The sequence below is a fragment of the Diadema antillarum genome, unplaced genomic scaffold (assembly GCF_040938485.1).
Source record: "Diadema antillarum isolate AM-2024a unplaced genomic scaffold, OU_Dant_1.0 scf00000051, whole genome shotgun sequence".
NCBI classification, from domain to species: Eukaryota; Metazoa; Echinodermata; class Echinoidea; order Diadematoida; family Diadematidae; genus Diadema; species Diadema antillarum.
Genome location: NW_027270940.1, coordinates 814,750 through 830,686, shown reverse-complemented (window position 1 = coordinate 830,686; position 15,937 = coordinate 814,750). Strand labels below are relative to the sequence as shown.

The 15,937-nt window shown below is 38.9% G+C and overlaps 1 protein-coding gene across 1 annotated transcript; it reads right to left on the bottom strand.

Annotated features, from left to right (window-relative positions):
- Positions 1-1,692: 1,692 nt before the first annotated feature.
- On the bottom strand, positions 1,693-15,400 carry LOC139715591 (protein limb expression 1 homolog). Its single transcript, XM_071627153.1, has 5 exons — positions 15,146-15,400; positions 10,454-10,456; positions 8,168-8,331; positions 7,114-7,254; positions 1,693-4,369 (listed from the first exon to the last, which is right to left on the bottom strand). Exons 1-5 carry the CDS (start codon positions 15,363-15,365, stop codon positions 3,968-3,970), a joined length of 930 nt encoding a protein of 309 aa, XP_071483254.1. The 5' UTR covers positions 15,366-15,400; the 3' UTR covers positions 1,693-3,967.
- Positions 15,401-15,937: the final 537 nt, after the last annotated feature.

Genomic DNA, 15,937 nt, shown 5'->3' with positions numbered 1-15,937 from the left:
AAACAAGTTTCTTATATAGGACCACTAGAATTTCCTCATCATACAGGGTATCTCATTATAGCAGGGATAAAAGCCAAAGAATGTAAAGAGAATGGAACCAGCAATGTATTACCTCATTATGAAAGGTATGCTGTCACTATCTCAGACCTCATTACAACAGTCCACTGTATTGACCATCTACCAGTTGTGAAAATTGGTGGGACACTGATGCTAGTGCCTTCCTTGTTTTTAATACCACAAGGTACATTGGTATGCACACATAGAGTAAAATCTTAAATGACAAATAAAACACTAAAACCATCTTTCATCTTTCTCTGGAATAACTATAGAGGGTTTGATATAAAAAGTCTTTAGCAACAATTCTGATGCAGTACGGCTTAAAAGAATTATCTTCTGGGGCCCGTTGCATAAAAGTTACTACAGATGTACATTGTATTATGGTAACTTTGCCATCCAATGGTAACTACCATGGCAACAATGCTCAACAGCCAATCAAAATCAAGAAAGCAATGGTAGTTACCATTAGATGGCAAAGTTACCATAATACATTGTAGTAACTTTTATGCAACGGGCCCCTGGCTTAAATAGTAAAGACATTCACTTGTAATGCAACTGATATTGGATATAAAAAGTTTCAAAAAAGCTGGAACTTAGAGTAAAACCATCACCTTTCTTTAGTGCAGAATTCAGTTCTTTCTCAGCATTTGAACTTCTGCAGCCTTCACAAACAACTATTAAAAGGTATAAATTGTAAGGCAAATGAGTGTTTGGTATACACCCTTGATACATGATGAAAGCAGACATGGGGATACAATATAATTTTACAACAAAAATAAGAATATTGAGTTTTCAAAGTAATGAAAATAGCAAAACATAAATGCATGACACACCCATAGACCCTTATTTCAAGAATTATATGCACGAGCAAAGAAAATATTTGAGTACTTTTTTCTCCTTGTCTGGTATTTAAAAAGTACAAAAAATAGTAAGAAAATGGGCCAAATCAATGGGGCTTTAAGAAAATAAATCTTGAAAATCCTTCCTGGACAAAAAAAAAAGGCTACAAATCAATGGCACTTCCATAATTTACAAATTAAAAATGCTATTTCCTATGGGGGGGGGGGGGGAGTTTTCTGTTACGAGTTTGTGTGCGTGTATTTTTTTTTTTCCTTTCTAAATGCTATCACAGATAGTGAAATAATTTATCATCATATCTTGTTGGTTCCATGTTCCACAAAGCACATGCAAAGGACGTAAAAAGAATATTAAAAAAAAGTATATATCATTTGTATATACATACATACATGTGTAATTCTCAGAAGCAATTTCTTCTAGACTTACGCACTCAACTACGATGCAATCTACAATAAATGTCCTTCACATTCAACATTTTCTGAATATAGTTTTTATCAACTGAGACAGAGTTGTAAAAATCTACTGAAGTAAAAAAAAAAAATACAGTCTGTTCAAAGGTTGTCTGCCAACAGTGGCTAAAACATTAAATGGCATTCCCTAATTGATCTAATTGTCATCTCTGTTCCAAAATTCAAATTAGCCAAACTCTTCCATAAGATGGTTCGAAGCTTGATTGCTTGACTCACAGTCTATCCTATTAGCCCGGTGTTCAGACAATCCCCTGCTTTACGAGGGCAGTTTGGAGAGTTCTACCGTCATAGACAAAATCACGGCTGGTGGTTTCAGCTGTGTGTTTGGTCACCGTACGTGGTGCTGTGGGGCGCGCGACTGCAAATTTATATGATTGCCTGATTCGCCACCACATTTAGAGCATGCACACTTATGAGGAAAACAGCTGCCCGAGATAGCCAGGTCATCTCCTGCCAGAGTTTTGTTGCCAGACTTGACATACTTGCCGGGGGAGCAGGGAATGTCCCACTCAGCATTAACATGATGGGATTGCTGGAGAAAGTCATGACAAATGGGACATTTCCCGCAAAGCAGAGGATCGTCTGATCGCAGCGAAAATTTTTTTCCTCAGAATAGAGTCACTCTCTTTTGAATAAGACAGCCTCATTCATAAGAATCCCTTTTAAAAGGGAATGTATGTGTATATAATTGATCACATGAGTACTACAAACTAGTGTACATGTATACCTGATGGGTTTCCACTGCAGACAGTCAAAAATATCCAGCCTTGCAAAAAATACACTAGAATGCAAAACAGATTTGAAAAATGTACTGATATGTGCTATGCTAAATCATGCAGATCAAGGTTTTAAGAAGTGTGTGTATAATATATGTTTAATACTTAACAGTGTGAATACAGCATGAAATGAATATGCCAAAAATATCCAGACGAATATCAAGGTTTTGCGACCAATGGCAGTGGTCAAGAGATATTAAAACACGCTGAATGGTCAACAGTATGAATACAGCAAGAAAATTGAAACTGATTCCATTGTACATACTTGTAGGACAATAATATGCAAACAGTATCATGACCTGTGAAGGAAAAAAAGTACACTCTTTCTTTAAACACATGAAATCCTTCTAAATCACACGAATAAGTGCAAGCAAGGCTTATGTCGAACCACAAGAGTACTGCATGTGTGTTTCTCATATTGTACGCAATATATGAAATATCAAATACAACCACATCACACAAATTTTGGTGGCTGAACTGCCTAAACTGTAGATAAAGAACACATTATTTCTTAATACTGTTAAAATTCAAGAACAAAAGCCTGTGTTTAATTTCACACACCCAAACAAACTTTCTATCTCTGCTGTGTTCCTTTAATACTGCCAAAACCAAATATTTGTCCCTCAATGAGGCCAAAGTACTTTCAGGCAGAGTACTGTTTAAGGTATTATAAGCAAGGTCTCAAATTTCCCAGGAACGTCAAAACAATTGGACAGAATTCTCTCCACGACCTACATGAACAATATCTACATACTTCGTAATGTATGTAGCTGTGGTCGCCTTGGTCCAGAACTTGGATTGGAATAAAACGTCCTTGCGACGACCCCTTGTATCTTCCCTCTCACTGTTTCAACCTCTTGCATCCATGGTTATGTGGACATCATCCACGTGTTGTTTCCATGGAAACAAAACCTGTGCATCAATTTGGATGATTTGTTTCCCTCCCCATATAATATTAACAGTGCCACCTACCATTAGGTAAGTTATGTCAATGGTGAATTTGGATAATGACCACTCTAGATTAGTTCATCTTATACAAACATCTTTCTTCTTTATATGACTAGGTCACAGAATTCCTGCAATCTGATTGGCTCATTGCCATGTACAGAGCATTAATCTACATTTATCTGCATTAGTGCCTATTCTGTCATACAATGTATGTCCAGTAAAATTAACCCATGCATCATTAGATATCTCTCTGTAGAGTTTTGTACTGGCTGCATTACACATCACTAAACAAATGTACTTGTTACCAGAATCTAAAATGTTTTCAATTTGTCACTCTTGTGCACTTTGTGAATTGGTGCAATTAGACGCACTCTCGTTAACACAAAAAAAATGTCCAATAACAACCCGGCATGGCCTCACAAGCTCAAGCCACTTCTGCATTTAACTCGTGCACTCAATTCTCTCTGCTCATACATTGTACTTATATTTATTACTGTCCTGCAGCAGAATTTTCTCTGGAGATCATTTTCCACTGCTTTTGGGCCTCACACTGACATTCATTAGATTTGTTGGATGATGTACATAGACTGCTATCCTGATATTATCAGAAAATTCCTCGCTAAATGCGAGGGGTGTAGAGGACAGGTGTGATAAGGCCACTTTGAACTAAAAAATGCACTAATAATACAGGGAAAATCAATGCCATCCATGGCAAAAACTACAGTGTAGATGCACCTTGTGGACAATTTATAAATACCAGGAAAAAAAAATATGTGAGAAAGCTGAATTAGACATGATGAGAATACACATGGGGTGCAATGGTTGTTTATACACATATCAAACTCAACCCTTTGGGGTCTACATTGGGCCAATCTGGCTACAAGCCAGCATCAAAATGTCCTTCTTCTCCTTCGGGAAGCGCAGCTCGCGACCAGCGTGCCGCGCCCGCTCGATCTCCTCGTCGGCGACCGCCAGCTCCCTGGAGATGATCCCGGGCGTCTCCTGTTCCCGGGAGATCCAGTCGAGGGCCATCTGGGAGCGCATGTCGTCATCCAGGGCCCGGTGGGAGTAGTGGGCCAGCACCTCCTGGCGGGAACAGTCCCGTTCCCGCATGGCCTTCAGGCTTCCATTCCAGTGCAGGAGCTGGAAGACCGTCATCAGCTCCTGGAACTCCAGCATGGACTTGGAGCGGTTGGCAGCCAGCATGAAGCGGAAAGCACCCAGGCTGGTGTTGGGGTCCTTCTCGTCCTCGGCTGGACCCTGGGGTAGGCAACAAAAAGGCAGAAACTTTATAGAGTGTATGACTATAAAATGACCTATTGGGATGAAATGATAACTTTAAAACTGTAGATGACTAGCTAAATTTGAAGCGGTTGGCGGCCAGCATAAAGCGGAAGGCACCCACGCTGGTGTTGGGGTCTTTTTCGTCTTCAGCTGGACCCTGGGGTAGATGACAAAAGGCAGAAAATTTACAGAGATGGACTTACGGCAGATGACTACAAAGATGATCTATGGGGTTGAAATTGAGATAACTTTTATCAGATAACTATTTTGGAGCAGTTGCCAGCCAGCATGAAGCAGAAAGCACCCAGACTGGTGACCGGGTCCTTCTCTTCCTCTGTTTGGTCCTGGGGCAGGTGAAAGAAGAGGGAAACCTATACAAATGGATATTATGATTTAAAAGAGATAACTTAGGAAGATAACCCACAGATATATGTTATAAAGATGACATACACAGATAACCTACAGATATGAGTTTTATGGGAAAAACTTTGCGAGAAAACTTTTAGAAAAAAGGGCAGCTACAGTACACGTATCCTATCATTTTCAAGCCAACACCCTTGTTTTGTCAATATCAATATGATGATCATCATGGTCATCAATTACATCAGCATCCCTTTTAGAGTGGATCTGTAAGAGGAATAATACAACTAACCCTACCACTACAGCAGACTGGCATTACAACAACTCATGTTAAGAGCAAAGCAGTCACACTGGTCCCTATAATGGAAACTTTCTACGCATTTGATCATTTTTGTCACCCTGATACGTCTTCATATACATATCGTAACAAACACCTTTCCCTTTTTCCTTCAAAAGGGTTTCTTAAAATTGAAGCCTACTGTCTCAGCAACAGAGCTCAATAAGACTGTGAACATGTCTCAATCCAACATATAATGTCTGAGAAGATTTTTCTCTTTTTTTCTGCCATAGATGATCTTTAATATCAAATTTCAAATGAGGTTCCCGGTGAATAAGAAACTGATTCGTAATCTTGCAGTTCAAGAGCAAGAATCGAAGTGCTTCATGGCCACTGAATCAAAAGGTTTGTGTTGTAAAAGCCAGATGTGAAGATCACATTAAAACTGAAATGTATACAGCTGTAGAGCAAAGGAGAATGTCAGATTAAAATGTCCAAATGATATCATTTTGGCATAATCTCACATTTTTCCTCAATTTTTGCTATTTCTCTGTGAGATGCTTGATAGAGGAGCATGAAGGTGAGGTACAGCTCAAGTACATGTATGGCAAGGGGAAATTCCCAAATTCTATCCCGCCAGACTACTTTATCAAAATGACCTTGCATATTAGAACAAAAAAAATAAATCCAATGAAGAACTGCATGTACACAACTGACTTTATTATCATTGCTCAAATGTCGTGAACGGGTTCATACACGCAAACACGTTTTCAAAGACTTCAAAGAAAGACAACAATATGTTTGCTCAGAGGCATCCTTTTTTGGTTGTGCCACACGCAAGCCTGCCTACCACAGTTCAAGAATACCTGAGTGCTTGAATTCAACATCTCACAAAGAAAACAAAACAAGAACTACATAGTTGGCAATGGGCTTGGCATACTTCATTCTCAAAGATACGCCTACATCCACACGCACAAACAAACATGCTTTCAAACACTCCCAAAGAGGGGGAAAAATCCTGGTAGGATCCTGTTAGGAATGTACACATAATTAGATAATTCAAAATTGTGTCACTCCTGAAAATGTAAGCTCATTCAACCATATCTATGCAAACTACAGTTATACAGCAGGTACTTTCAGAAGGCAGGGACGAAAAAAACAAAAACCACAGTACATGAAATTTGTACCTTGATACGCACTGAGAAATTGGTCTTCAAGAAAAGGCATGCAAGAAAATGCAACTGTTCTGTAGAAAAGGGGCATGTCCCCAAACTTGTGCATTTGATGAATGCAGAATGCTTGGTGGAAACAATAATGGAAAATTAAAGGAAACCATTCAATCTGCTTTTTGAATAAATATTTGTTAAATGAATACTTTTTAAATCACATTTTGTGTATGAACACATAAGTTGATAATCTGAAAAACATATTGCCTTCATCACCACTTTGGGCTGAAGAAGCAATGCCTAGTATGTGCATGGTAGATTTCCAGCGAAAATCCATGCTCGTATTGCTTTGTAGGAAAACTGAAAAATCAGACATGTAGATCACTGCAAATTTGGGGGAAAAAAACTGAACATACGAAAAAGATCAAAATTTTAAAGAATTAGAAAGTAACACAAACTGGCAACTTTGTGTGATCATGACGTCAAGCAGGTCTCCATTTGTTTTGTACACAAATATTCACCAATTTTCATATTCCCCCCCCCCAAAAAAAAAAAAAAATGTCTCTACACCTAATACTGGTATGATTGGAGTATTGCAATTTCGTTTGTGTCCTCCTCGGTGGATAAGTTGTGTCTGTGGACAAATATCTGAGAAAAATGATAAATGACCGCAATTTCTTTTCTTTTCTTTTTTTAACGAACAAAAGGAAAGCAGCTCAACCCCACCATCACACAGCATTGCCAATTTGTCTTACTCTCTTTAGTATTGTTTTCACAATTGTTGTGTCTGATACTCCCCCCCCCCCCCTCAAAAAAAAAAAAAAAAAAAAATTCACCAACATACTTCTCTGATTTTTCTGTTTTCATACAAAGCAATACAACTAACATCAAGATGAACCTTTCCTTTCATAACTTACGTCAAAGGACTTCTTGGCATCTTCCACAGCCTGTTGGATAAACTTGTCTGTGATCTTCCTGGTTGGGTGCTCGTTGAAGACGGAGTTCATCAGAGCGATCTTGGCTGCACTCCGTCTCGCCTCAGCCTTGGTTGGGCAGTCCTGGATGGGAGAGAGACAGTTCACAATATAACCCTTTCTATAATACCAAGGAATTTGACAGCATGTACACTGCATTATGCTGTGGAGTTTCTTTTCCAATTCATACTAAAAGCACACACAGGGTTAAGCATCAGTTCTAACATTTTTTTTTTTTTACGCTTTGATATTGGAAAACTTATCAAGTCCCCCAAGCCACACTACTTTAATTTGATTTGGATTGGTGGGCACACTGCATTTTTAGATCATAATATATTATCTGTTTCACATTGTAACTTTCTTCAGGTAGAATAAGACTTCTCTGTCACTTGAGCCCTATTTTGTCCACATACCATTTCATTTTCAGTTGCAAAATTACCAAAAGCCCCTAAATCACCTAAACTGAGTTATAACTGATCCTTTACTAAAACTGGAAAAAGACATTTAAAGATATACATGTAACAGTTTATTATCTGCTTCAAGTTGGCGAAGGGTTGATATTTCTTTTGATTTTTTAATACAACTGCAAGTTAAATGAATTAGCCTCTTCAATCTTGTTTTCTCTTAAATATATATGGACATGCAATAGAATCTATTGGTATTCTGCCCACAGCTATCATGTCTGTTGTGTGCACAGTGTATGTGTGCTTAAGAGTGCAGTACAAAAGCATGATGTAAAATGTCTGTGATGTCATTCCTGATGTTTTTTTAACGCAACTGCGGCCATGACCTTCGAACTGAGTGCAAAATACAAAAGAAGGAAAATTTCTCTGATAAACAACTGTGATTGCCAAATCATTTTGTGTTGCACTCACATGAGATGTTTCAACTCATGTGCCATGTTGGAATGAACTGACTGGGCCTGCACAAATTGGATTGATCTACATGTACCCAGTCACATTTATACATCAAACATTGAAAGTACATTGTAAAGTACCTGGAAGCTAGCGAAGCAGCTGCCGCCAGGGAGCGTGACGAAGCAGACATACGGTGGGCTGGAGGAAGGGACGGACTCGTAGACCACGATGGGTCCGTTCTTGAGCTCGGTGCCTCGTACCGCCTTCATCTGCCAGAACTCTTGGAGTGCCTCCACGACATTCACTGCAGGATGGAAAGACAGAACAGTGAATGACCTTCTTTCAGAAATGAATATCCCACTGATGCTAAGTAACAACACTACAGTGTAGTTTATTGTTTATCTAATCTTATTTTACACTGTATCATTTAAATCTAGAATGTATTATTCATTGCGTTTCTTTAGGTGTGAGTAATACAATTGTACACAGTTTTTCTCATTTTATCACGAATATTCATAACTACATACTGTACATAAAAAGGTACACATGTATGCAAGTTATGATTTAGAAATCTCTACCATGGATACAATTACAAGAGCCTCTTTTTGATTTAATGTCCGATTCCTAAACTGAACATTTTATTTCAAGAATACTGTTCCTGCTTTTCTCTCTCTTCTGTTTTCAAAATATCTTTCTGATCTCTATAAAGTTATTAATCTCACCACTTCAGGCTGATTTATCATGATGTATATGTTGTGTACATTATGTGAGGGCATGTACGTGCAGACTATTGACAGAAGTCTATTAACGGCTCCAGAACTGCCCTCTTCCTGAGTTTACAGTGTACATTTAAAGTGATGTCGTGTGACTCACACATGATATTTCTGCGGTAATTTGAAATTCTATGACTGATGCTTCATCTTTGTGAATGTCAAACATGCTGCAAGTTTTCTACAGTGTATCTCAACTGTTATGTACTATTATAAAGGGGGCATTTAAAACCATAGTATTTTCAGAAATATGGTTTTCTGGATACATCTTGTATTACAAATGTGTACAGGACATGTACTGTACACATACAGAGCTATACAAGCAAACTTGAAATGTAGAAAGTGGCAGGAAAACAAATGTGTATGGCTGGCAGATAAAGTGTTCTGGTGGCAATATACGGGAAATGCAAGATTACAGTTCACAAGTTGTTTGGACAAACACTTGTGACTACATTGTATACAGTCACACTGTACAACTTCCATCAAAAGCACTGAATATGGGCAATGATACACTTCTGTACTTGGAAAAAAAAAAATGGGACACAGCCCCCCCCCCCCCCCCCCCTTCCCAGACAGGCAAGACACATTGTCTGAGATGATTCTAAACATGCCTTTATTTTCACAATTTTCTCCGCAGCATTCCAGTAGAAAATCACAGAGCGTGACTGATCCATGCTTTGTTTGGCATACAATAGTTACAATCCTACTTGGTCTGATGTCAGCCTTGCGTCAAGACCCATGAAGCGTATATTATTTATATATAGACTAAATTACATTCTTTGGTTTAGGCAACATGTTTGACTGTAAACTCAGTACCTGTACATGTTCTATTGTGAAAATGACTCCATCACGGGAGAAGGCATTCTCTACCAACAATCGTTGAGGGTGTGTAGGAAGTCATGTGTAGGGAGTACACCCCCCCCCCCCCCCCCAAAAAAAAAAAAAAAAAAAAAAAAAAATCTGTCACCTAGGTGGTCAAACATACACTGTGCATCGTTGGGTCACTAAAAATTCAAAAATGTTGTAATACAATACTTGTACAGTGCAATCATGTTTTGTTTGTTGTTATTTTTGCTTGACTACATAGTAGGGGAGAGCGGGGAGAAGTGGGACATTATTTCAAGTTCGCCAATTTTCTTCTTATATCTTTTTATAGAAGAGATGATTACATTTCCTTTTGGGCTTGCATGAAGGTTCATATGGTAGGTTACATAAAGAGCTATAAACTGGGGGTGGCACTGTTCTCAATTTTCTGCAGTTAATGAAAAGAAAAAACCTTATTTTGGGGGAGAAGTTGACCCACCCGTGGGTAAAGTGGGACAACGGCAAGGGAGAAATGGGACGGTGTTGGTAAAGTGTGACATCCTATAGAAATGTCGGAAATGTCAAAGTTGGAAGGCGTAATGAAACATTGGTAATGAAAACAGTCAAACATGCTTTCAAATTATCTCTGTTTTAACAAAACAAGTTTGAACGACATGTTTGAAAATCTCAACTTTTTTTTTACATGTAATGCTATTATGAGGGACAAATGGGACACGTTGTCCCAATTGTCCCTCACGTGGCATATACATAAATATGTACGACTGCTCAGTAACCATGCAGGCATTTGTCAAAAACAAGTTATATTAGTTGCATATCAATAAGGCTCACCACCAGCTTCAATTGTGCCCTTGAAATCATGAATACAAAGACAACAGGTTAATTAACCTGATTTCAAAAAAATATCATATTTTGGGGAAAATTTTCAATAGCATTTTATACATACTTAGAATTTGCCGAACTGCATGGCTTTCTTAGTGTGATGTATGGTTGTTGGGGGCTTATTGTAGATATAAGCCAATCGCTGATTGGTTGAATAGTTTTTAATTCAGAGAACGTGTCCCACTTGACCCGCGTCCCAACTCACCCCGCTCTCCCCTACATCTATCACAGTTTGTATCACCCTAACCTGCACATTAAATCTGAGATGTAGTGTACATGATCAATTTGTCAATCTCATGCCCATATCCCTCCCCCCCCCCCAAAAAAAAAAGTGAAATTCAGCTTCTAGTGACTGCAATTGTAATTACAAGAAACTCCTGGGTGTTCAAGGCTATACAATGCCAAAATGATGCTAATAAATCAAATATGTACAACCAAAACAGTCAGTGTGGAAGGTACATTGTACAATGTGTACGTGTACACTGTATAATTATTTACGCTTGTACATTGTATGGATAGTAGGCCTACACTGTACATCTGAATGTACAATTGTACTGTTGTATGATGTTTGGGGGTTTGTGACTCCCCCCCCCCCCCCCCCCCACACACACACACACACACACACACACAGCTTCTCGTTTTTCTTGTTTTCCTAGTTAACGTCGTTCTTTGAAATGTAAAACCATTGCCTGGAATGTTTGACAAGCATTTGACATACCAACATGTCTCAGGCTTCAGTTCTCCATCACTAATAGCTGCCTCACTGCAAACAGTATTAACCCTACGTGTGCTTTGAGTGCTGATAGGCACAGATAACCCTATAGCACTGTATACTATTGTACTCTGTGTACAATGTACGTGTACACACTGTCCAAAGTCCTTGGTACAAAAGGAGTTAATACACAGCACAATGGAGGAGAAGATGTGCACAGTGTGTATTTTTCCCTTGCATACAAACAGGGCATTGTCATGCTAATGTATTGAGGAGACAGAGGGGAAGCGCCTTTTGTCAGCAAGCGAGGGCGGTATTGTCGGCCCTCTTCAGAGAGTGCTGTCCTGTTGGCTCAACACTGGATCATTCTCCAGCGTGAAGCTTGTGGCCAGGCAGTCTGTGTTATTTACTGTACATGGGGGGCAGATGATTAAAATGCCCTGAGGGGGATATTGGGATAGGGATGCTGCGTTTGGGGCATCGAGGAAAATTGGGAGAAGTTAGAAATTGGAAAAGATATCACAAATCATACAATGCACATTTATGCTCATATTGGTGGGGAATATATTTCTGTTATTATTACAAAGTTCACTGCTTAATACAAGAGAATGAGAGAGAAAAAAAAAAAGAGGAGAGATATGGGGTTCATTGCACTGAGATGTACACAATGGCATGTGTACAAGGTGTATGATGTTTAATGTATGATGAAATGTAGCTCAGTGTAAATGTCTGTATGATGGACTACTGTATCTGACTTGTCATTTTCCTTTCTTCAACGTCTTTTGATTATCTCTCCACTTCAAATAACTTGAAACCACAAAACATGCATACATAAGCAGAGCAGTGAACTTGTACATAAATATTTTATAAAATTCAGGGTTTGTTTTGTTTTTTTCTGCATCAAAATATACTTGTAATGTTTTGAAAATGTCACATCTTCTTTTCCTTTCTCTTTTATTTAAGCCACTACCTTCCTTATCACTCTAACCGTACACTACATTACAGTATGGATCTGTATGTTGTGCAACATTCACCACTCGGGGAAAACAGTGAATAGTATTTCAAAAGCAGAGCTGCCAGCTGGAGTGATATTCAGGACTGTGGTTCAGTGCCATTGTTCTATGATTAATGTACCATGTACATTTAAATAACATCATTGTTTGATTAAGTTCATAACATTGGTTTGGCTTATACAATTTCTGCCCCATTTAAGAAAATGAAAACAGCAAAAACAAAATCAAAACATGAAATTTAACCTCCAAAGGTTCATACTTTTGTGGTTCATACACTTGTATATGGACGCAATGTTATCATTTCAGATTAGCAGCTACAGAGCTGTACACAAGGGGGCATTTCATGAAGCATTTTGTCTGACAAAGTTGTCAGACAAATTTGCTCCCAGCCAATCAGATGCATGGATTTCAGTAGCTTGTAACAGTTTGTCAGAGAAATATCCAACCAAAATGCTTCATGAAATGCCCCCTAGTAGAAGATAAAGCAGTTGTGGAGAAGTGGGTTGTACCACATGCCTCACGTGTGTTAGAAGACCTACATTTGTATGCAATCATCAGTGCTCCAATTAACTCTTCATGTGCCATGGTGGAAACCCCCTTTGTGCCACATTATTCTGAGACACTAACGGTTACAACATGCTTTGAGAAAACATTAAAAAGTGTTTTTCAAGTCTATGTAACTTCTTTAAATTTCTGTTGAGCTGGGGCAAATAGTAAAGTAAAGTTGTAGAGAGAATGCGAAGCTTTGCACTGATGTATTATTGTATGAGAAATCTATGATTGTTTTTTCTTTCACATGACCAGGAGTTACATTACTGCAAAGGCATGACTTTTGCACACAAAACAATGACAGAAACTTAGAAATTACTCTCAAATCCAGTAGAAAACACCTGTTGATAGTCAATCACTACATGAAATGCAAGCTATATGTGACAGGAACGGAAGCATGAGAAACGCTTTCATTGTACTGCGGGATTTGGTGGTTTATCGATCGGATTAGGCGGATTAGTGAGTTTGAGCAGAATATGCGAAGTTGGCACGCCGTCGACTGAGTCGGACGTGCGAACGTGGCACATAAAGAGTTAAAAATGTCAAGGGGTGGTTACTAGTATATTTACATTCCTTTGCCCGTGTTTTCAAACATGATCCCTCTGATTCTCTGTCTCTTTCACAGCTTCACCAGGTACTAGTAAACTGTACATGTAGAGTACACATGAGACCTGGTCTGAATATTTTAGGGCCACACCAAAGTAAATATTGTAGTTCATACATGTTTGGATATATAGAAACTATGTGGGTATGCATTGAAAAATGCACTGTATGGAGTGGTACATTGTACTTTCACAGTGATGGATTAAATAAACAATGTAATTAAAATTGAGTAATTTCAACTGTCAAGGATTACGGGATTAAATGTTAAAGGAAGAAAAGTTTTCTATTATCTAAGAAATACTGAAAGTGGTAGTCAAGCTTCATTTAAATTCATTTTAGAAAATGGAGGCTTGATTTCTGATTTTTCAAATTTTATTGGTGATCAGTACAGTACAATTGTATGTGTGCAAGTTTATCAAGATTCTTGTTGCTAGTGACAGTACAAGCGTACAGTGCACTAAAAATACAGTATTACTGTACACTGTTTGTCATACAGTCGTATACATGTACACATATGTTCATAAATTACGTGTCTTACGGAGTCACCACGAAATGGGTATCCTGGTCTCTCCATGTTATGTTAAAAGTTGTTAACAAGTGTATCAATGATTTTCACCGCATTTGTGTCTCATGTCACTTTTCAAATTGTTGCCAATGAATTGTGAGTAAAATCGATTTTGATTTGATTAAAAAAGAAAAGAAAAAATAAGAGATGTTTTAAGGCCAACATTGGGATATGGTGTATCTGGCCTGACCCACTGGACAGGGTCACATCAGGGAGGCCACCTCCCTGGTCGCATTGAGTTCAGGTGTTAGACTTTACAGCAGCCTGCTGCCTACCCAAGAATCTGGGACACCAGCAGCAAAAAACTACTGTATACACGTAGTAGTATACACTGAATATTTCGCGAGGTATTTATTTTCGCGAAATTCTATGCGCGAAAATATTGACTCTGATCCCAATGTGAATGTGACGTACGCTTGTTCACTTCTCTGTTCAGTACAGGACTCCACGATCGCAAATTTAACCACTCGCTAAAATCGTCGGGAATTCCCCATTCGCGAAAAATTTAGACTCGCGAAAGATATGACGTATACAATATTAAAAACCAGGATCAAAGGAAAGGCAAGCCAGTTTGGTTCTCTTGTGAGTTTAAACACTCACAAAACTGTCTAGCAGGACCACTTCGCAAAATGTCATGCTCGCAACATTTAAGGCAAAACAGCATAGTTGCACATTATATGCCATTTAATAGTGAATCTAATTTTTTGCAAATCAGGACTTCCCGACAATTTAGCGAGGGGTTAAATTCACAATTACGGTGTAGTCTGAACAGATCCAGATGCACATCACATTCATCTCAGGATCAGGGTCTACATGTAATATTCATGTTTTTTAAAATTTGCGAATAGCACCCAACTTTGCGAAATGAAATTATGAATGGAATGAAAAACTTTGAAATTCACGTAAATAAAAACCTCGTGAAACATGTGGCACATACAGTCAATAAACCAGTACCTCTGTACCTATATCAAAGCAGGGGTTGCACTTAACTTTATTTTTAACTAGCCAGGCGGACTACTTAGAATCAATTTTGACACTGAAGCAATATTTTGGCTAGCCAGACGGACTAGTAACTTCAGAATTTTAAGATTTTTAGCTAGTCCGACGTGATTTTGGGTGGTCAGTGGCCAGCAGACCATCGCCAATTTCGAACCCTGCAAAGTGCAGTAAGAAACTGTCAGATCTTAACTTTTGCGACTCACCTCTTCCGTATCCCTGCGTGTGTTTGGCGAAGCTGTTGACGACCGCGTCCACTGCCTCCTTCAGCACTGCTTTGGCTCTCTGGTCCGTCATGTGCAGGCCGTCCCCACCCCTGGGAGACACCCCATGGGGTGGGAGACGACCTTTGACACTGGCAGCCATGCTGACCGCAGCCTGAAATTGTTCATCGTGTAACGGTGGTGGTGGTTGTCTGTAAGCCATCTCTAAAGACACCGAGATTAGTGTTCCAAAGTCAATCACAGTTGGTACTGTCTTAAGTGTCTATCACACCTGTCTAGCTGTTTCACACACACTCCAAGTTCTTCCTTGACATCAATAACACCACGTAGTAAAACCCCCTGCTACAATTCAGTCCCAGCTACTGGAAAAGGTGTGGGGATTTGTTAGAGTCCTCCTCTTGCGAGAGAATGCTCCTAACACCGTGGCACGAGAATCACATTTTGACCTTCACAAAACAGACCTGATCACCTGTTGCTTTCCCAATTGTCCTTGCGTTCGCATAGGTGTACCTGTGACAACCTTTGAGTCGACAAGAAGAAAAATCATTAAAATTAATCAACATTTCCATTCATCTAAAAGATCTGACACACACATGTAGACCAAGGCTCCTTCTTGATTTAAATCCTGACTAGCTTTTCTCAAGTGCCTTTACAAATTGCACACAGCAAAGCTTTGGTTTTATCAGAATGTTTATCCTCACTTTTATACAGTGTATACATACAATAACACAGAATACATTACAGCCCACTCGCTGTACATATGTATAGGGCGTC

Excerpts from the sequence above, each read along its gene's own strand:
- LOC139715591 (XM_071627153.1), bottom strand. The coding sequence starts at position 15,365 with ATGGCTTACAGACAACCACCACCACCGTTACACGATGAACAATTTCAG. Across the intron at positions 7,255-8,167 it reads GCTGCTTCGCTAGCTTCCAG|GACTGCCCAACCAAGGCTGA; the intron begins GTACTTTACAAT and ends TCTCCCATCCAG. Across the intron at positions 4,370-7,113 it reads ATGCCAAGAAGTCCTTTGAC|GGTCCAGCCGAGGACGAGAA; the intron begins GTAAGTTATGAA and ends TGCCTACCCCAG.